At 43.8% G+C, this 21,322-nt stretch overlaps 1 protein-coding gene across 3 annotated transcripts in view; it reads right to left on the reverse strand.

Moving 5' to 3' along the window:
* LOC137423706 (oxysterol-binding protein-related protein 2) overlaps nt 1–21,322 on the reverse strand; it is a 243,015-nt gene that overhangs the window by 73,797 nt on the left and 147,896 nt on the right. For 2 of the 3 annotated variants that reach the window (XM_068111141.2, XM_068111140.2), the window contains exon 2: nt 5,828–5,966. The exons of the other annotated variant lie outside the window; for it this stretch is intronic. Coding sequence is in view for 1 of the 2 variants with exons in the window: in XM_068111140.2 (XP_067967241.1) it covers nt 5,828–5,966 (139 nt within the window). In the remaining variant the exon portion in view is untranslated. The remainder of the gene's footprint in view (nt 1–5,827; nt 5,967–21,322) is intronic. 3 annotated transcript variants of the gene reach the window in all.

The following is a 21,322-nucleotide window of genomic DNA, read 5'->3' on the forward strand; positions in this document are numbered from 1 at the left end:
GGATGAGTTGATGTCAGAGGCGGTAGAGATGGGAGACCAGTCCAGATGATTGATGGCTGCTTGAAGACCGTGCCAGTTGGCCTGAGTGAAATGCCAGACTCGTCGACGCTGAGGAGGCTCTCTGAGAATGGTCAGAGATCAGATGATTCTCTTCCTTTTTGCAAATTATTCTGCATTGTATTGTACAGTAACCCTATCAACTGACAGGCAGAAAGCAACTGTATCAATCTCTGCTGATTTGGATTTGATGAAATGGTGATCTGGCAAATGGGGCACATCTTTCAATCCTGGGGTATCTCACAGGAATATACTCATCTCACAGGAATATACTCCTCTCGCAGCCAACACGGCCTTTGTTTGTTGGGCAGCAACCTGGATTTTAAGCCTCCAAGGCCTAAAATCCAGGTTACTAGTCACCTCAACCCTTTTGTTCCTCTTTTCTCCCATTTGTGGAACTGCTTTTTGGAAGAGCTTTGATTGCTTTCTTCCCTCCAGGGTTTCAAGCAGGTTGCAGTTCGGATTGATTCATACAAGGTAGAAAAGAAATAAAATAAAAAAGTTCCGCATTGAATCTTGCATACAGAGAAATGAAGGCTCGAAAAGGCCCTCTTAACTTGCATCAGGTTAAAAAATATTGGCAAGGGTGTTCATCTGCGTCGACAGATTAGGACTTTTCAAGTATAGATGTTATAAAGGAACATTTAAAAAAACATTAAAAAGCAATATTGTGGAAGATACTTCCCTCACCTTACGACCTTGGGTGTTGATTGGTGGGGGATGGAGGAAACATTTCCCCCCTCCCCCTAGTTTTTGGAGAAGGGGGGGGGGTGCAGCAACCCCTCAACGCCTCCCCACTCCCACCCTCCCACGCATCCACTTCTTTGGTTGACAAAACAAAAATATTTGTGCACTCACAAAGCCTTATGAAGCAGTTTTCCTTTTAATTGATTTAATGCATTTTATGAAAAGCTTGAATGAGCGATTAATTACTTAGTAAGTGGAATATTCTTGGAGATTCTCTGCTTTTTGGAAACATTGTTTACAGGAATGCTGTACGTCCCGGACATAATTATGCTAGTTGACAGATTTGAGGGGTTGTCGAGTTACACATCACATATACTACTACAACAACAACAACAACAACAACAACAACAGGCATTTTAAGGCCATTTTCCCTGCAAGAGCGGGGGTTAGCCTTGCGGTCCCCATGACAATCTTCTCCATTTTGCCCTATTTTCTGCATCTCCCCTTGTTAACCCCCTTGCCCACATTTCTTCTTCGACCATCTTCAGCCAAGTCTTTCTCGGTCTTCCCCGTCCTCTACTTCCTTCTACATTCATTTCCATCACTCTTCTCAACCAGTCACTTTCATCCTTCCTCAACACAAGACCAAACCATCTCAACCGGTTTCTCTTCACAGCATCCATCACAGGCTCTATTCCCATCATCTTTCGCAATTCATCATTTGTCTTCCTCTCTCTCAACAATACTCCACACATCCACCGAACAATTCGCATTTCCACCCTTTCCAGCCTTCGTTGCTGCTCTACGTTCATTACCATGTCTCGCTCCCACAAATCATAACACGTCTCACACATGCAGCATACACCTTTCCCTTCAGCTTCAACGACACTCCCCTCCTCGTCAGCACGCCACTCAGTTCCCGAAACGTCTTCCATGCACATCTCACTCAAGCAACCGTTGCCGAATCTGATCCACCTTCTCCATTAAGCATGTCTCCTAACACACATCACATATACTAAAGTGTGCAATTTGTTGTCTGTCTGTGGTCAATGCATTTGGTCATTAGTTATCCAATCTCAACCAAACTTGCCAGGAGGAACTTGGTCCTTCACTTACGGGGGTTCCAAAAGGTGGGGATGATGCAAATCCTCTCTGTAAATGTGCCGTGTAGCACAGATCACAGAGGTGGTCGGAAAGGGTATTACGAGTGATGCATCAGAAGCCTCAATTGTATCACGAGTAATAAGCCGTCACCTTATTTTCACAGTCGCTTAGTCTATGCTTCTTTAGACTCGAACGAAAAAAATAAAATCCGGAGGCATTCCCATGTTTTATTGCCTTCTTCTGCCTTGCAAAACACCATGTTAAGGTGTATAGACAGTAGCTTCAGCATCATTTCACATTACTGTGACGTTTTTCCAAGGTCGCTTTTAGTAACAAAAGTAATAACAACAACAATGATGTGGATAATGATAGCTTAATAAAACGAGAACGGCACTCAGTAGAGAGCATACCTCCGCCAGGTGAACAGTTTACGTTTTGTATCCCAGAGTAGACCAGAAAATCACAATACAGCATCACATTTAATCAAAATCATCCGTCCACAACTTTTTGAGATATCGTGATATATATCGTTTTTGACCATATCTCCCAATGGTGAAGAATCACTTTTAAATTTCTACTGGCTGGAACCAGATCTGGATCTTTATGAAAATTGAATCGATTCTTCCTTGTCACACACCCAACCTCTCCACCAAGTTTCGTCCAAATCCATCCACAACCTTTTCAGATATCCTGCTATGTATCATTTTTGGCCCCATCCCCCAATGGTGAAGAATCATGTTTAAAAAAAATAAAAAAAATAAATAAAAAAAATAAATCAATTCTCATATCCGAATCCATATTCAGATCTTCCCCAAAATCGAATCGAATCGTCCTTGTCAGATACCCAACCGGTCTACCAAGTTTCGTCCAAATCCGTCCACAACTTTTTGAGATATCCTGCTATGTATCGTTTTTGGCCCGATCTCCCAATGATGAGGAATCACTTAAAACATTCTAGTAGCCGGATCCGAATCCAGGTCTTCACCAAAATGTAATCATTTCGTCCTTGTCACATATGCTACATCTCTGCCAAATTTTGTCTGAATCCGTCCACAACATTTTGAGATATCTTGTTCACAAACAAACAGACAGACAGACAGGGGTGAAAACATAACCTCAATCCACCTTTGGTGGTGGGGTTAATTAACATTATTACAAAATAATAATAATAATAACACGCCTCTGGTCTTTCCATCACGCAAAGAAGAAGCAGCACTTTGAGGTTTTAACCCTTTAGTTTTAACCCTCCTGGTCCACTCGTGGGTGTTTTTACCTGCAATATGCCACAGGTCTACAAGAGCTCTACGTAGTTGGTGTTGCTGTTGGTGTGATTCTTGTTGGGGGTCTATTTTTGAAATGTACACCCATTGGTCGGTCAGCTGCCAGACCCCACCCAGATTTGTTGCTGGACTCCACCCACCATGGCATCCAGACAAAATAATATTGCCACCATCTTGGTTTTCTGGTGGGTCTAATTAAAACATCAGGCCTGTAGGCCTCTCCTGATTTAACACTACCCAGGTTTGTTGCCCCAGGTTTCCGATGGCTTTGTTTAGGTTAAGTGTTACTCATGATGAGGGACCCCAAAACATCTAACCAATGTTGAATAAATATTATTAGTAAGGTTTAATCAAGCCCGTCAGCACGCACGGTATGCGCCTCCCCCCCCAAAAAAAATAGTGTTATGTAATTTTTAAACGGCCCCATATTGGTGTTTAAAAAAAATTCGTGACCGTGTCATGAATCAACTCATTCTGATATAACCGTGGGGAGGGTGACATGGATGAGAGGTATCTAGTTAATAGTTTAATAGCGTATTAAACGTGTGTTTCCCAATTGCGCTGTTCATCTTTTAAGAATGCTTTAAATGCATGTTTCCCAATTGGCTGTTACTGGATTTTGTTGCAGGTTGTGACCACAGTGGTCATTCTTGGTTAGTAAACTAAAGCTGGCAAATACATTTGCCAACCTTTTGCTCATGTATTTGTTTGACACTGACAAGCTGACTGCTGTGTGTATGCTGAGAAGTCTGGTAAGTTGAATGTAGTAGATTACAAGAGAGTGGGCTGTTAGACGTTAGTGACAATCAGAACCCTCAATTGAGGTGTATACATATCAGGGAGTTAAAGATTGTGATATCACATTTCAAATTGATCACTATTGGGCGATTACATCAAATTAATGAAATGGCAAAAAAATCGTCATCTTGTAGCCAATCTATATAATAATACTGTAAGGACTCGACTTTGTTATCCCTTTTACGCCGCACCCAGTGACCCGATGCCCACGGCACTAATGCATTTTCCATCTACGAACCGCGCTCTTTGTTTATCACGTACAGCCATACTCGAAAAATCTGAATTCGCCGACTTTGGGACCCAAAAGCATCCGATTATCGGCCGATACGACGCCATCTTACGACACCATCGTATTGGCGTCTGCTGGGCGAAGGCGATGCGAGCCGTCCGCTGATTGGACAGTCGAGTGGTGTGAACCAAATGGTCTTTTTATTCCCTTGAACATTTGAAATTAGGATATATAAGGAAACGTCTTTATCGTCATTTTAATAAAGTTAAATGGAGTGACGTTGCGATACTCGGGGTGCGTTGCATAAATCCTCGTAACTCAGAGAGGTGTAGCAGGTGGCGAGACGTAAGGAAGCTTAAAGATAACGAGCTGAAAACAGACGAACGATATCCCTTCCGTGGATGTTCCACGGGTTTCACGTCTTTATCGTCATTTTAATAAAGTTAAATGGAGTGACGTTGCGATCAGTGAGTTGTACTTGTATACGAAGAGATAAAAGGATGGCATTGACTTCGAGACGGTACGTGATAGTTGGCTGCGGCTGGCTGATGCCACGTTTTTTTTTTTTTTTTGTTTTTTTCCAAGTGCCATGGATGCTGATGGACATAATAAAGGTATCGGCTGATCTCTCATCGTAATATTACCCGATGGAAATGAACTGTTTCTTTGTTTGTCATTTCCTGTGCAATAATGTCAAATTGATAAGTCAGACACCCTTTTCTATTGACAGCTGCTCTCCTTTTCGATGGCATCGTCTATTGATATGCATGTTCCTCTTTCATATAATTTTACACATTCACAATCAGTATTTCAATTCTTGCAGACATTGGAAAGGAAGTTGACTCACAGGCCAACTCTCTGGTTCAATCACAGGCCGACGCACAGGCGATGTAATTGTGAGTAGCATTTTTGCACAAGTGAAAATTGATCTTTCTTCCTAACTCTTACTCGGACAAGCAAATCACCTATGCCATCCATAATGGTACACTCCATCCATACACCACATCCTCCCTTCCGTGGATGTTCCACGGGTTTCGGCGAGTTCAAAATAATTTTCCAAGGAAAGGTAGCACATGCGGCCATAAAGTGTGTCAGAATAGCTATAAATAGCTGAAATTTTCCGGAGCCAGCCTAAGGGCCCGAGACCCCATGGCATACCAGCCTCGCGCTATGTGCTCGCATGTCCCTGCCACTTTTTCAATAGTGATTGATACCTTTGACTACTACAACTTTTTCAAAGGCCCCAATTATATACACCTTCCCTTGGGATCGGCATGGGGAAGTTTTTGGCCCAACATCTTTCACTAACTGGCGAACCAGGTCTGACATTCAACTTCAAGTGACAATAATTTGGAATTTGTTCAGGGTGCCAGCAATAACTCACATACTCCTCTCAAAAGACACCATGAGATCTTTCACATCCACCAACTAATGCCAGCAGGTGGGACACTGAGCTTTACATCTATCCAAAGGACAGCACCCTTTGCGATGCAACACCTTGTTGAAGCACCAATCCGACAGTTTATAGTTTGGCCCAACATCTTTTCCCACACTGTGGAATAAAACCCACACTGGACAACTCAAAGGTAATCGTGATACCATCAGCACCATATTTTCAGACTAGGGAGGACTTTGGCATCTTAAAGTTATGTCGAATAGCTACAATGCAAACCTGAAATGGCATCAAAAAATTCATCTTCACTATGCACGCTGCCACCCGGGGAGGTCCGCCCGCTGTCCGTGATGTTTGTTTGCAGCCCGCCGTCGCACGTAGCGCCGGCGTTTGTGTTTCCGATTGTCAATTCCTCTCCCTGTCATAAACAGAGACATACAAAATATATGAACAAAAAAAACATACCTAATCGACTGTCAATAAATAAAATGAGACAAGAAAAACCAAACTTTTTAAGGTCATAGATAACATTTTCATTCATCAGTATTAATAAATCAACTATAATTAATAATTATTTATAATTATTATATATAATTTAATTATACTGCATACAATTGCTAAACAATTTACATCACTCAAATATAATTCAATATATAATTCAAATTCAATTCAATTCTAGCCTGGTGTTGGCTTAGCGGTTAGGGTGCCGGCTTGGGATCCTAGGATCCTGGGTTTGAATCCCGGTTGATCGCTGAATTAACACCAGGAGGGTTGACACAGCCTGTCATCCTGAGGTCGACAAATTGAGTACCAGTTCACTGGTAATTCCCTGTGTGTCGCAAGAGGCGACTAACAGGGTTGGCGGCAGGAAGGGCATCCGGCCATAAAACATTGCTTCAAAAAGGGGACCACGGTGCCCAAAAAAGGCCAACCCCTGCTCTGTGGGGAAAAATGGCCTCCAAAGGTGGTTCTTTTTCTTCTACTCAATTATAATTCAAGATAAAGACTTTGTCTGAAGAGGACGATGAAAATTTAAGAAAGAAAAATGTTGGTGGCATGCAGGGATATCAACCGAAGAAAACCACAAAACTGGCAGCAAATCAGCGAGAGCAAATGTCAAACCAAAGAAAAACAAAAACAAGTACAGATACATTCAAAGTAAAGCGCCCCCATGCCAAATAAATAAATATCCTCCAGTGCGGCATTGCCGGGGCACCTTTGGCACCGGGCAATACCGCCGTGCAGCTCGTAGGGAGTATTGGGTGGGAGAGGTGTACAATAATTGATTGGTTAATTACATAATTAAAATCAATAAATGATGATCGTAAAATATTTTCTTAATCAATTGGCTAATAGCATACCTAAACCACTAGTGCTTCATCCGAAGCTTTAACTTTTTGAAAAACAATGAAATAAGTCATTAATTGAAAAAAGAAATTAATTAAAAAATAAATCAAAAATATCCTTCATGGCCACATCACCTGGTCACTGTCATGTCCAAATATTAGCTTCCTAGGTCAAAAGGTGCCTGAGATATTGCCCAGATGAGAAAGAAAATAAATAAATGATTAATAATGAAAATAAATAAATAATAATCATAAAAAATTAAATAGTTAATCAATTGGCTAATAGAATACATAAACCACCACCATTTCATCAGAATCTGTAACTTTAAAAAAATAAAATAATAATAATTCTTTTTTTTTTTCTTTTTCTTTTTTGCATACAGAGTCAAGGCTCGTGAAAGAGCCAACATTTATCAAACAAACAAATCAAACAAACAAGCAAACAAAGTATATAAAAAGGGGAGCGGTCGACAAGATGGGGAGAGAAGGGGAGGAAGCACACAAACACAACATTTGAGAGCAGGGACATCGGGAGATGTGTGGGAGGGAGAGGGCCTGGGGGGGGGGGGGAGGGGGGCAGGATAGGTATAAAACGCAAGGACACCAAGGACTTCCAGGAAAGAAGTCGACACCTCAAAAAGTGGATTTGGGGTGAAATTAGCGGGGGTAGAAAAGATCAAGGTTTTGGATTGGGGAAGATAAGAGATGGTGGTGAACAACCGTTTTAAAGACCTGGAGGGGGGAGTGGGATTGAAGAGAGTGAGGGAGTTTGTTCCAGAGGTGGGAGAAAAGAGGAATGAAGGAGTGAAGGTGAGCAGAGAGTCTTGATTTTGGCAGTTTAACCATAAGAGGGTTGCAGGCAGATCTTGTGCGACCTGTAGGAATATTTGGGGGACAGAGCCCAGAGAGAGCTGGGGGAGCAAGGCCGGAGAGGAGTCAGTAGAAGACGGAAAGACCACCAACCTGCCTGCGGTGAGTAAGTGAAATGCCCTCGGAGATAGCGTCATCGTGGGAGATTCCAATGATTCTGAATGCTTTGGTTTCAACAGCGTGAAGACGAGCTAGGTGTGAGGCAGGAGCACCAGCCCAGAGGGGAGCGCAGTACTCCATTGAGCTGAGGATGAAAGCCTTGTATGTGGTGAGGAGCTCAGGTGTGCCAAGGAAGGACTTCGCACGACGGAGGATGCCCAGTCGGCGACTGGCTTTGGAGGCCAGCTTGGAAATGTGGTTTTCCCAGGAAAGATCATGGCAGATAGTGAGACCCAAAAGCTTGAGTGACAGAACTTCTTGGAGAGGATTATTCAGAAAATAGATGGGAGGGTTGCCAGTCGGTCTTTTTGGAGAGACATCGTAAGAGTGTGAGATTTGTCAGGATTGAAAGACATGTTCCACTTGTTTGCCCAGTCTGTGATTTTGTCCAGGTCTGCAGAGAGTGAGGAGGCTGCAGACTGCCGATCTGAGGGATGAGGAATGGAGCGGCAGAGAGTGGAGTCATCAGCAAAGAGATAGAGAGGATTTTCAAGAGAGTCAGAAAGATCATTGATGAAGACCAGAAAAAGCACAGGGCCCAGAACACTGCCTTGGGGAACTCCAGCCTGAACAGGAAGAGGAGATGAGAGAAACCCATTCAGGACCACACGTTGACTACGACTAGAGAGGACGTCCGCCAGCCATGCGTGGAGATTTCCATGGATACCAAAGGAGGAGAGTTTGGTGAGCAGAGCGGGGTGCCAGACCGTATCGAAGGCACGTGATATGTCGAGGGAGACAGCTCTAATTTCCTGTTTGGCATTGAGGACCTCCATCCATTGAGACAGCAGAAGCAGCATGTCCAGAGTAGAGTGACCTGGTCTGAAACCAAATTGATGATCAGAGATCAAGCCATTGGAGAAGAGGAAAGATTTCATATCCGAAGCAATGATGGATTCCATGACTTTGCTGATAATTGGGAGAAGGCTGATTGGTCTGTAGTTGCTAGGATCTGTTTTTGCACCTTTTTTGTGCAAAGCGGTGATGTTAGCTGATTTGCAAGCAGGTGGCAGTTGACCTTGAGCAAAAGAGAGGGTGAAGAGAACAGAGAGAGGGAGTGAAAGAGCAGAAGAACTGGATTTTAGGACCCGTGGGCTGATGCCGTCAGGTCCAGTTGCAGAATTAGAGTCGAGGGTTGACAGAAACTTTTCCACCTTGTCAGGAGGAAAGGACACGGAGTCCAGGAGCAGCTGGGTATGACTGGGTATGGTGGGTACAGATAGGGATGGGTTTGGGACACAAGATTTAGAGGCAAACACAGAGTTGAGGCATTCAGCTTTTTCACGTGCGGAGTCAGCTGTGTAGCCGTTTGAGGTAAGGGAGGGGATGGAGGGGGAACAAACACCAGAAACAGATTTGACCAGACGCCACCAGGATTTGGAAGAGGGAGACAGATAAGAGAGTTCGGTCTTGAGAACGGAGAGATATTGTTTCCTGGCTCTCCTGAGGGTGGACACACACTTGTTTCGGGCTTTGTGAAAGGAAATGAGATTTCCTTCCGTTGGATTTGCTTTCCAGGAGACGAAGGCAAGTTGTTTCTGGGCAACAGCCTCACCACAAGATTCCGTGTACCATGGACGGGGGGAATGGTATGACAACTGAAGACGAGATGGGATAAATCTGTGCATGAGAGAGAGCAATTTACTTTGGAAGAATTCCCAGGATGAGTTGATGTCAGAGGTGGTCGAGATGGGAGACCAGTCCAGATGATTGATGGCTGCTTGAAGACCGTGCCAGTTGGCCTGAGTGAAATGCCAGACTCGTCGACGCTGAGCAGGCTCCCTGAGAATGGTCAGAGAGATGTCCACTTTAACAAGCACATGATCAGATGAGCCGATTGGAGCAGAAGAAGAGCAGCAGACATTTTCAGGGAAGTTAGTCATAACCAAGTCCAGAAGAGAAGATGCTCCGTTGACCGAGATCCGGGTCGGGAAATTGACAGATTGTGTCAGTCCCAGTGAGTCGCAGAAGTCCTTTGCTGAGGAGCCATGGCTGGTGAGAGAGGTACCCACACCCAGCCAACTGGCATGGTGACAATTGAAATCACCACATATGAGGAAGAGAGAGTTGGGATGAGTAGATAGAAGTTGGTCCATATTATCAGACAGCGAGATGTAGATGGAGTCATCACTCTTTGGTGGACGGTATAACACACATATGAACAAGAGGTGGGAGCGAAGGGGAAGCCGTAGCCAGAGGTATTCCTGGGGGTGAGGTGGAGAGAGTGCAGTGCAGGGCGAGTGAGGAAGAGAGTTTTTGATAAAGATAGCAACCCCACCTCCAGGACGAGGCTCAGGTCTATCATACCGGAGGAGGGAGTAACCCGGGAGAGATACTAAGGAATCAGAGACATCATGAAGGAGGAAAGTTTCTGTTCAGCAGATCACGTCTGGTTTGTCAGAAGCAACCTGTATGGAGAGATCAGTTAAGTTTGAACGAAGGCCCCGGATGTTTGAGGTCCATACCGTTAATGAAGAGGAAGGGGGAGCATCGGATACAGAACAGGGGGGAGGAGGGGTAGGGTAAGATGTGGAAGAGGTGGAAGAGGTAGGGAGAGCTGTTGAAGGTGTGTCAGAGATTTCAGAATAGCTCGGAGAAAGGGAAGGATGGGACGGACAAAAGGTTTGATAGTGATTGGGTGAGACACAATGAGGTGTTATTTGAGGAGGGGGAAGAGCGAGGCAGAAGGTTGGGGGCGATGGAAGTGAGAGTTGGAAGGGGGAAGAAGCGGGGAGGACGCTTTGAGGAGGGGGAGTGAGAGGGGGGAAATTGAGAAGAAATGAGGGTGGGAAGATTTGAAGGGGAGGGGCGAGGGGGGAGTTTCGGAGGGAAGGGACAAGGGGAGGGATTTGAAAGGGATGGGATGTGGGGGAGATTTGGAGGGGAGGGATGAGGGGGGAGTCTAGGAGGGGAGGGGCGAGCAGGAGTCTTGGAGGGGAGGGGTGTGGGGGGAGTTTAGTAGGGAAGGGGCAAGGGGGGAGATTTGAAAGGGATGGGTGATGGGGAGGATTTGGAGGGGAGGGGCAAGGGGGAAGATTTGAAAGGGATGGGTGATGGGGAAGATTTGGAGGGGAGGGGTGATGGGGAAGATTTGGAGGGGAGGGGTGATGGGGAATATTTGGAGGGGAGGGGTGAGATTGGATTTTAGAAAGTGTACGATTAATGGGAAACGAACATTTATTGCAAAATGAGTTTCTTGTGACCTTCGGATCAAAAATACGTTTAAGGACACTGGAGGGAGGATGGAGTGCCGGAGAGTTTAGGGAATGTAGAAAAGAGGCACTGTAAGAGATGGAATTTATTTTTGGGATGAATAGATTTGGTGAGCAAGTTGAAAGCAGCCTTTTAAGGAAGAAGAAGAAAAAGGTGTTATAATATACGACGGAATACAGAACTTGAGGGGAAAGTGGAAACATTATAAAGTTTAACAGTGAAAACTATCTGGGGAAATGGGGGAGAAACACATGGTCGAAGAACGAACGAACGAATAAACGAATGAGAACAACGAATAAGAACAGAGAAGGAAATGTTTTTTTTGTTTTTTTTTGTTGAGATTTTAAACAAGGAAGTAGGCTATGGGGTGAAAAGACTGTAGTGGGGCGGCTTAGCCCAAATATTCAAAAGAATTGTGCATTTTGTGATACAAGCACCAAATTTGGCACACTAGTAGACTATCATATTATGAAAAGATCTGGATATTGGGCCATCTCAGATTCAGAGATTTGATTTTTGCAAGATTTGCAGATTTTGCAAGCTGAGATTGCAACGCCAGGGACGGCCGACTCCTTCCTACGAGCTGCCCACGTCACCCGCACAAGAAGAGCTCATCAAATCACTGCAGCGGCACTGCACATCCTGCAACACCGTGCGTATGAACGCCACTGTATGACATATGCTGATGATGCAGAAGACCTGCCTGAGTTCGAAGACTGGTGTCACCAGAGAGGAGAAGACATTCCCAACTTTCAGTACTGGGCAACTGTGCTGGAACTAGAGATGTTGGTACTGGTCTACGTGCGTTCTCTGCGGCAGGCTTCATTCACGACGTACCTTGATGCCCTGACGGAACTGGTCCCATGGTTCCATGCCTTAGACCACACACACTATGCCAGGTGGGTCCCTGTTCACCTGAGGGACACGGTTGCACTCCCAATGAAGCACCCAGATGTAGCCAGAGAATTCAGGGCTGGCAACTTCACTGTACAGAAGACGAAGAAGGTGTTCTCTTCGATCCCAATCGAATCGAAATCTTGCAAAAATCAAATCTCTGAATCTGAGATGGCCCAATATCCAGATCTTTTCATAATATGATAGTTTACTAGTGTACCAAATTTGGTGCTTGTATCACAAAATGCACAACAGGTTTGCTATGCTGCTACACTACTGGGAAAACAGAGAACGAAAGTTATTGGAGCACAAACGACGGACCGCTGAGAGAAAAACAAAGCCTCAAGGTTGGACACTGTACAAGGCCTCAAAAGACACGACACGAATTAACACGATTTTCTATACAGGTATGAAAGATTTGCACCGAAAATCTTCCTCGGGACACACTATACGTACAACACCATAAAAGAAATAGTTATAACGAAAATACAAATGGGAACAATTACTTAACTTCGATTTCAATGGAGCGTGGAAAGCTGCGAATAAACGAAACCTCGCCAGCAAGACCGGAAGCGGAAGTCAAATAATTATTCATCATTGTCATTCATCAAATAATTAAATAATTAATCGATTAATTAATTAATCAATAAATCAAAAATACCCTTTACAGCCAGATCACTTGGTCATTGTCATGTCCAAATATCAGCTTCCTAGCTCAAAAGGTGCCTGAGATATTGCCCAGATGAGAAATAAAATAAATAAATAATTAATAATGAAGATAAATAAATAACAATCATAAATAATTAAATAATTAATCAATTCGCTCAGAGAACACATAAACTACCACCATTTCATCAGAATCTGTAACTTAAAAAAAATTTTAGTCACTAATCGAATAATTAATCGATTAATCAATGAATGAATGAATGATTAATCAATCTGCCATGATAATGGCCAGAAGAGAAAGGAAATGTATAAGTACTTAATTAATCGCTAATAATTAAATAACTAATCAATTAATTGATTAATCAATAAATCAAAAATATTTTTTAAAGCCAAATCACTTGGTCATTGGCATGTCCAAATATCAGCTTCCTAACTCAAAAGGTGCCTGAGATAATGGCCAGAAAAGAAAGGAAATGTACAAGTACAGATACATTCAAAGTACACCGCCCCCATGCCAAATAATTAAATATCCTACAGCGCGGCATTGCTGGGGCGCCTCTGGCGCCCGGCAATACCGCAGTGCAGCTCATAGAGACTGCATTGGGAGGGAGAGGTGTACAATAATTGATTGATTAATTGCATAATTAAAATCAATAAAAGATTGTCATAAAATATTTTCTTAATCAATTGGCTAATAGCATAACTAAACCACTAGTGCTTCATCCGAAGATGTATCTTTTAGAAATTTTATTAAATAAGTCATTAATAAAAAATAAAAAAATTAATTGATTAATCAATAAATAATTAATCGATTAAATGATTAATCAATAAACCAAAAATATCCTTTATGGCCACATCACCTGGTCACTGTCATGTCCCAATATTAGCTTCCTAGCTCAAAAGGTGCCTGAGATAATGCCCAGATGAGAAAGAAGAAAGAAGAAGAAGAACCATCTTTAGAGGCCATTTTTCCCTGCAGAGCAGAGGTTGGCCTTTTTCGGGCACCATGGTCCCCTTTTTGAAGCAATGTTTTACGGCCGGATGCCCTTCCTGCCACCAAACCTGTTAGTCGACTCTTGCGACACACAGGGAATTACCAGTGAACTGGTGCTCAATTTGCCGACCTCGGAAGGATGACAGGCTGAGTCAACCCCCCCTCGTGTTAATTCAGCGATCGACCGGGATTCAAACCCAGGATCCTAGGATCCCGAGCCGGCACCCTAACCACTAAGCCAACACCAGGCCCAGATGAGAAAGAAAATAAATAAATGATTAATAATGAAAATAAATAAATAACAATCATAAAAAACTAAATAGTTAATCAATTGGCTCATAGAATACATAAACCACCACCATTTCATCCGAATCTGTAACTTAAAAAAAATAATTAATTAAATCGTTCATCGAATAATTAAATAATTAATCGAATAATTAATTAATCAATAAATAAATAAACAAGAAAACGTCATGCGTAGCACGATACTTGCAAAATCCACCCTCCCCCAAAAGTTTTCCAATGATACATGATGGCCTATGTTGACCTTTTGGCCTATGGTGACCTCAAAAATACTTGGTGGTTGAATTCAGTAACCAGATATGCAAGTCCTCTTCAAATTACAAGTCAATTGGATGAAAATTGAGGATTTTAGAAATTTGGCCGATGTTGACCTTTTGGCCTATGTTCACCTAAAATATAATTTGTGGTTGAATTCAATGACGAGATATGCAAGTCCTTTTCAAATTTCAAGTCAATTGGATGAAATTTGAGGATTTTAGAAATTTGGCCTATGTTGACCATTTGGCCTATGTTGACCTCAAGAATACTTGGTGGTTGAATTCAGTGACCAGATGTGCAAGTCCTCTCCAAATTTCAAGTCAATTGGATGAAAATTGAGGATTTTAGAAATTTGGCCTATGTTGACCATTTGGCCTATGTTGACCTCAAAAATTATTGGTGGTTGAATTCAATGACCAGATATGCAAGTGGTCTTCAAATATCAAGTCAATCGGATGAAAATTGAGGATTTTAGAAATTTAGCAAAGTTGGTGACCTTTGGCCTATGTTGACCTTTTGACCTATTGACCCCAAAAACAATAAGCTTCTGGAATTTGACCAACTCTACCACTTGGTGAAGTTTGGTGAAGATCGGTTGAAAATTGTGACCTGTAGGCCGGTGACAAACTAACAAACAGAGTCACAAACACAACCGACCAATATACTTGAAAAATCTTCGATTTTGCAAGTAATAACTCATCAATTAATTGATTAATCAAAAAAAAAAATACAGTTTTTGACAAAGGACTTGCTCACTATTGTGCCGAAATATCAGCTTCCTAGCTATAAAATGTCGACCTGACGGTTCACCTGCAGAGCGATGCATCAGTTTGTGTGATGTCCATCAGATGGAGATCAAGATCCGTCTGCTAGATTTAGTCTGTGAATTATGGCGACCACTAACTAGTAGGTGAAATGTCTTTCCCAAAGAGTTCCCCCCCCAAAAAAAGTGGGACACCACGGACACCTAGACTAAACACTTAATGCCTCTCTCCAGGAACCAGAGCAATAATAGAAACAGAGACAGATAATGCTATGAGACATTTATTAATAACAAGCGACTAATGACACAAACATAACACTGGCACCACTATACAGAGGAAAGTACAAAGATTTGTTTCATATAAGATAATGTTCAATCTGAAATCCCATTCAGATTAAGCATGTGCAAATGTTGCCCAAAATGTTTCCCAAAGTCTCTCAACGAATGGTGCGAGTCGTCGCTTTCAACAAATCTCTTCCCTTCATTGTCATGCTCATTAAGCATGATGTAGTCCGATGCAGGACCTACATCATCGAACACAAACATGGAATACGGCGAATACGTCACATGCGAGTCTCGATCACTGTTTTTATCTCCTCAACAGTCCTGGGGGAAATGTTATAGACTTGCTTCATAAGGAATCCCCATAAGAAAAAATTGCATGGATCAAGGTCCAGGCCTGCCAGAGGAGGTCTACATCAAAGGATGCAGCAAAAATCGTTTGAGATGTCTTGATTCATGAGAACTCGAATGAAGGTAATCGAGGGTTTTATCCATGGAATGTGGTCATGTCCCATCCTATTGAAATCATTGGAGTCTCATCGATAAACTTTGTTGGCATAATTTCACCAAAAAGCATATAGACAACATCTCCAATGAGTCCTTCTCAACGGCATAGCCAGAAGTAAAAATTTATCTATCACTGCCTATTTGGAGACAACATACCACACCAACAGCTTCTGTGCATTTTGCATATCTCGTGGGCTTTGAAGTGCTCACATTCCATCTGTTGACATTGCCACTCAAAATGGAAATAAAACTCATCAGCACACCATAAACACGTCAAGAGAAGAATCAGACTCCATCATCTCCAAAAAATAGACACCACCAGACCGCATGGAGACATGTTTAAGTCCTTCCGAAATAATTATCCACTGTTGTTGGTGTTTGACATACATGCCTCCAAAGACAGACGATGCAATGGGTTTTGTGGGAGTGGGAGGGTGGAGGACTGCAAGTCACCCTATGACGACGGATCTGCACCGTTTCAATGGCGTACGCAGTTGTTGGATGACAAGGTTTGGTTAGTCCACAACACTGCCTGTGAACAAACCGAAGAACTGACTTACAGTTTGGGACCCGTCAGGTACGGAACTTGTTTCTGAACTTCCTCTGTACTGTCTTGAACGACTTTGTGCAACAGAAAAGCAAACTTTTTGAGTGGTTTCCTGCAAAAGACAAAGCCTGCAATGCACAAAGTTTCCCATCTAAACGCACCACCTGTGAACAAACAAAAATGGAACCAAAAAAATGGCAACATAACTTCAGACATTCTCCAATATGGTGGTACCCTTTGTGCATTTACCTCATCACTATTTCATTCACAAGAAATGTGCAAAACCATGCCGATTCATCTGGAACAAGGAACTGTACAAAACTGACCTAAATATAAAATTGACTTCACACGAGACTCAACGAAACCAATTACAACCGTTTCACGCCAACATTCAGGAGTTCAGTAAGCATTACAAAGAAGAGCAAAGAGACAGTCTCTCCCTTCTACTGTCCTGCCTACCTTTGCACCCAGTCAGTAAAATGATCAATGACTGAAGACATAACTGTACTATCTACAGTATCTTCAGAAAGTATTCACACCCCCCTTGACGTTTTTCACATTTTGTTGTTTTACAGGCCGAATTAAAAATGGATTAAATTTAAATATTTTGTCACCTATCTACAAAAATACCCCGTAATGACAAAATGAAAACACATCAGGCATGCAGTCATGTGCCTTCTTCTCAGGAGTGCCTTCCATCTGGTCACTCTCCCATAAAGTGTTGCAGAGACTGTTGTCCTTCCGGCAGGTTCTCCCATCTCAGCCAAGGAACTCTGTGGTTCTGTTAGAGTGGTTATTGGTGGTCATCTCCCTGACCAAGGTCCTTCTTGTCCTATTGCTACATATGGTCAGACGGCCAGCTCTAGGAAGAGTCTGGGTAGTTCCATATTCTTTCCATGTCCTAACGATGGAGCTCAATGTACTCTTGCAAACTTTCAACACTAGAAAATGTTTTATACCCTTCCCGAGGAGGGAGGAATGGGAGGAATCAAAGTTCTAATGTTAAACTTCTCAAAGTGAAAGTGCCCCAGTCGAATATATATGTATACAACAACAACAGGCATTTTAAGGCCATTTTCCCTGCAAGAGTGGGGGTTAGCCTTGCGGTCCCCATGACAATCTTCTCCATTTTGCACTATTTTCTGCATCTCCCCTTGTTAACCCCCTTGCCCGCATTTCTTCTTCGACCATCTTCAGCCAAGTCTTTCTCGGTCTTCCCCGTCCTCTACTTCCTTCGATATTCATTTCCATCACTCTTTTCAACCAGACACTTTCATCCTTCCTCAACGCATGACCAAACCATCTCAACCTGTTTCTCTTCACAGCATCAATCACAGGCTCTATTCCCATCATCTTTCGCAATTCATCATTTGTCTTCCTCACTCTCAACGATACTCCACACATCCACTGAACCATTCGCATTTCCACCCTTTCCAGCCTTCGTTGCTGCTCTACATTCATTACCCATGTCTCACTCCCATAAATCATAACACTTCTCACACATGCAGCATACACCTTTCCCTTCAGCTTCAATGACACTCCCCTCCTCGTCACCACGCCACTCAGTTCCCGAAACTTCTTCCATGCACACCTCACTCGAGCAACCGTTGCCGAGTCTGATCCACCTTCTCCATTCAGCATGTCTCCAAGGTAACAAAATGTTTTCACACCTTCCAGCTTCACGCCATCTCAAAGATCCAACTCAACATTTCCTCCATCTGCAGCTCCCTCTGTGCACAACTTACATTGGAATGTAGCTGCCACACTGGTTAATGACCCTCTCAAACCACTACATTTTTGATGAACCCACTCAGCGCACATTGTACATTGAATGGAATTCACTCCGACACCCTTCCTGCACACAGCACACGGCCACTTCCCAGTTCTTTCCACCTCACCACATGCTTTACCACTTGCCATCACCTTCGTTTTTCCGATATTCACCTTCAGACCTTTTGTCTCCATACATTCCTTCCACCTGTTCATCTCCTCCTTCAGTCCATCCATACTTTCTGCAATCAACACCAGATCATCTGCAAACAACAACTCCCACGGTAAACACTACTTTATGTTCTGAGCCAGCACCTCCATCACAGCGACAAATAGTAGTGGACTTAGTACCGACCCTGATGCACTCCCACCTTCACCTCAAACTCACCACTGTTCCCGTCCTTCGTCCTTACAGCTGTGCGTGCTCTTTTGTACATTGCCATCACTACTCTGATCAACCATTCCTCCACTCCTAACTTCCTCAATGCCCATGTCACTACTTCACGTGGAACCCCATCGAATGCTTTCTCCAGATCAACAAACCCAAGAAACAACTTCTTCCTCTTCTCCATATACTTCTCCTGCAACTGCCTCACAATAAAAAGCGCGTCTGTCGTTCCTCTTCCTGGCATAAATCCAAACTGCATTTCGTCAATCTTCACTTTCTTCCTTATCCTCCTCTCCAACACACTTTCCAATACCTTCATTCCATGCTCCAATAACTTTATCGCTCGATACGAGCCACAGTCCAGAGGGTCACCTTTCCCCTTGTATAGAGGGACGAGGGTACTCAGTTCCCAATCCACTGGAATGCGGCCTTCTTTCACCACCAGATTGCAGATCTCTGTCATTCTCTTCACACCCCAATTTCCGGCTGCCTTCAACATATCTCCCACAACTCCCGTCGGCCCTCCCGCTTTTCTACTCTTCATTGCTTTTATCGCTTCCTCAACTTCCTCCTCGGTTATCTTCTCTGCCGGTCCTAAAACTGGGTTACTCTCTATGTTGCCATCCCATTCATTCTCTGCATTCAACAGTATTTCCATATATCTCTTCCATCTTCCTTCAATTCCATCTGGGTCCACAACGATTTGTCCCACTTCATCCTTCAAGTAACTCACCCCCATCACATCACACCTCTCTTTCGCTATCTGCTTTGCAATCCTGAATACCGCTCTCTGACCCCCTTCCGAATCCAAGTGCTCTCCAAACATTTTCCTACATGCCTCCTGTGCCTTTGCTACCTCTTTCTTTGCAGCCTTCTTGGCTGCCTTATAACTTTCATGCTCTGCCTTTTCTACCCCCATACCCTTCGCCTTCTGCCACTCCTTGAACTTCTTCCTCTTCTCGTCAATCTTCTTTCCAACTTCATCATCCCACCACCATATTTCCGAGTGCCTCAGTGGTCCTTTTGTCCATCCACATACCTCACCAACGGCTCCCAACAGACTATCTTTCATTGACATCCAACTACTTTCAAGCTCAATCACATCATCCTCCACCATACTCAGCCTCTCTTTTAATGCCTCCCTCACTGTCACCTCTTTCAACCTCCACACCTTCATTCTCGGTTGGTACTTCACCCGCCGAGCTCTCCTCGCACCTTTCACCCTTATGTCGCAGACAACCATGTGGTGCTGTAAAACAGCCTCCTCCCCCGGGATCACCTTTGTGTCCCGGAGGTGCCCCTTATCTCGCCTACGCACCAGCAGGTAGTCAACGGTTGTCGTCGACCCACCTGACGTGCATGTAACAAGCTTATTATCCTCTTTCTGGAACTGAGTATTACAAATCAACAAATCAGTTCCATCAGCAAACTCCAAAATCCTTTCACCTTCTCCATTTCTCACACCATATCCATAACTCCCATGAACTCCCTCAAAACCGTCCATACTCCTTCCCACATGTCCATTTAGGTCTCCTCCTACCACAACAACTTCCTCATCTTTCACGTTTTCCATCAGCTTCTCTATAGCACACCAGAACTTGTCCTTCTCTTCATCGCTCCGACAAACCTGCGGAGCATATCCGAGATGACGTTCCCCAAGAGCTTTCCAATCATCATTTTCACCATCATCAACCTATCACTCACTCTCGTTACACTCACCACACTGTCTACAAACTCCTCAGAAAACAGGACACCAACACCATTCACGCCCTCCAGGCACCCTTGCCACACAAACTTATATACAGACTTGGCATTTAATATGGCATATTTTTTTTTCTTGACTTGGGTTTCCTTTCTGAACTCAGTATATCAATCTGGTGAGTTTCTTTTACACTTTGGTGATTTATTTGTTGAAAGATCCATGTCACTGATTGTCTGTCGCAGCAAGAAGTCAACAACAGGATTATATCACAAGTGGCGTGGCAAAATGTACGGACAGGTGCATTTGACGATTGGCTTCACAGTCGGGTATAGAAGGGTTGTTGCGTTCTGTATTAGTGGAAAACAACTGCTGCACGTCTCCAAAAGTTATTTCCGCTTCCTCTGGAGATGGTCCGTCAACTCGACAATGCTGTTTGTCATGGAGTGGTGGCTTTACGAAATTACGGCATGAAAGAGCGTGCTATTGCTCGACAGTATGGCATCACTCAAGGCGAGGTGTCAAAGATCCTGAAACGAAATGCTCAGAGGGGTGTCCCTACTCCAATACCGAGGCCAGGACGTCCCCGCAGAACCACAAGGAGGGATGATCGCCAGCTGCACCGGTTAGTCCGCAATGGCCGTACCAAGTCAGCTAATCGGCTTAGGGCTGAGTGGCAGCAACTGACAAATGTGCCATTGTGCCTGCATCCAGAAGGCTGGTCAACCAACGACTGGTTCAAGCAGGCTATCGTGCCAAGCGTCCCCTTTGAAAGCCACGCCTGACCAGACAACACAGCCTGCGCCGATTGCAATGGGCCAGAGAGCACCGGCAATGGCAGCCAGGACACTGGAATCACGTGACCTTCAGTGACGAGTCTAGATTTCTGGTCTATCGTCAAGATGGCCGCGTCCGAGTGCGCAGACAAGTGCATGAAGCCTACAACAAAGATTGTATAGTGCCAAGAGTCCAAGCTGGAGGTGGTGGGGTGACCGTTTGGGCTGCTTTTCATGCAGGGGGCAAAACTGACCTGGTTGTTCTGAATGGAAACCTGAACCAGTTCAAGTACAGGGCCATTCTGGAAGAAACATTGCTTCCATTTGCTCGTGCAGCCT

Source organism: Myxine glutinosa, chromosome 3, assembly GCF_964187855.1.
Source record: "Myxine glutinosa chromosome 3, kmMyxGlut1.1, whole genome shotgun sequence".
Lineage (NCBI taxonomy): Eukaryota > Metazoa > Chordata > Myxini > Myxiniformes > Myxinidae > Myxine > Myxine glutinosa.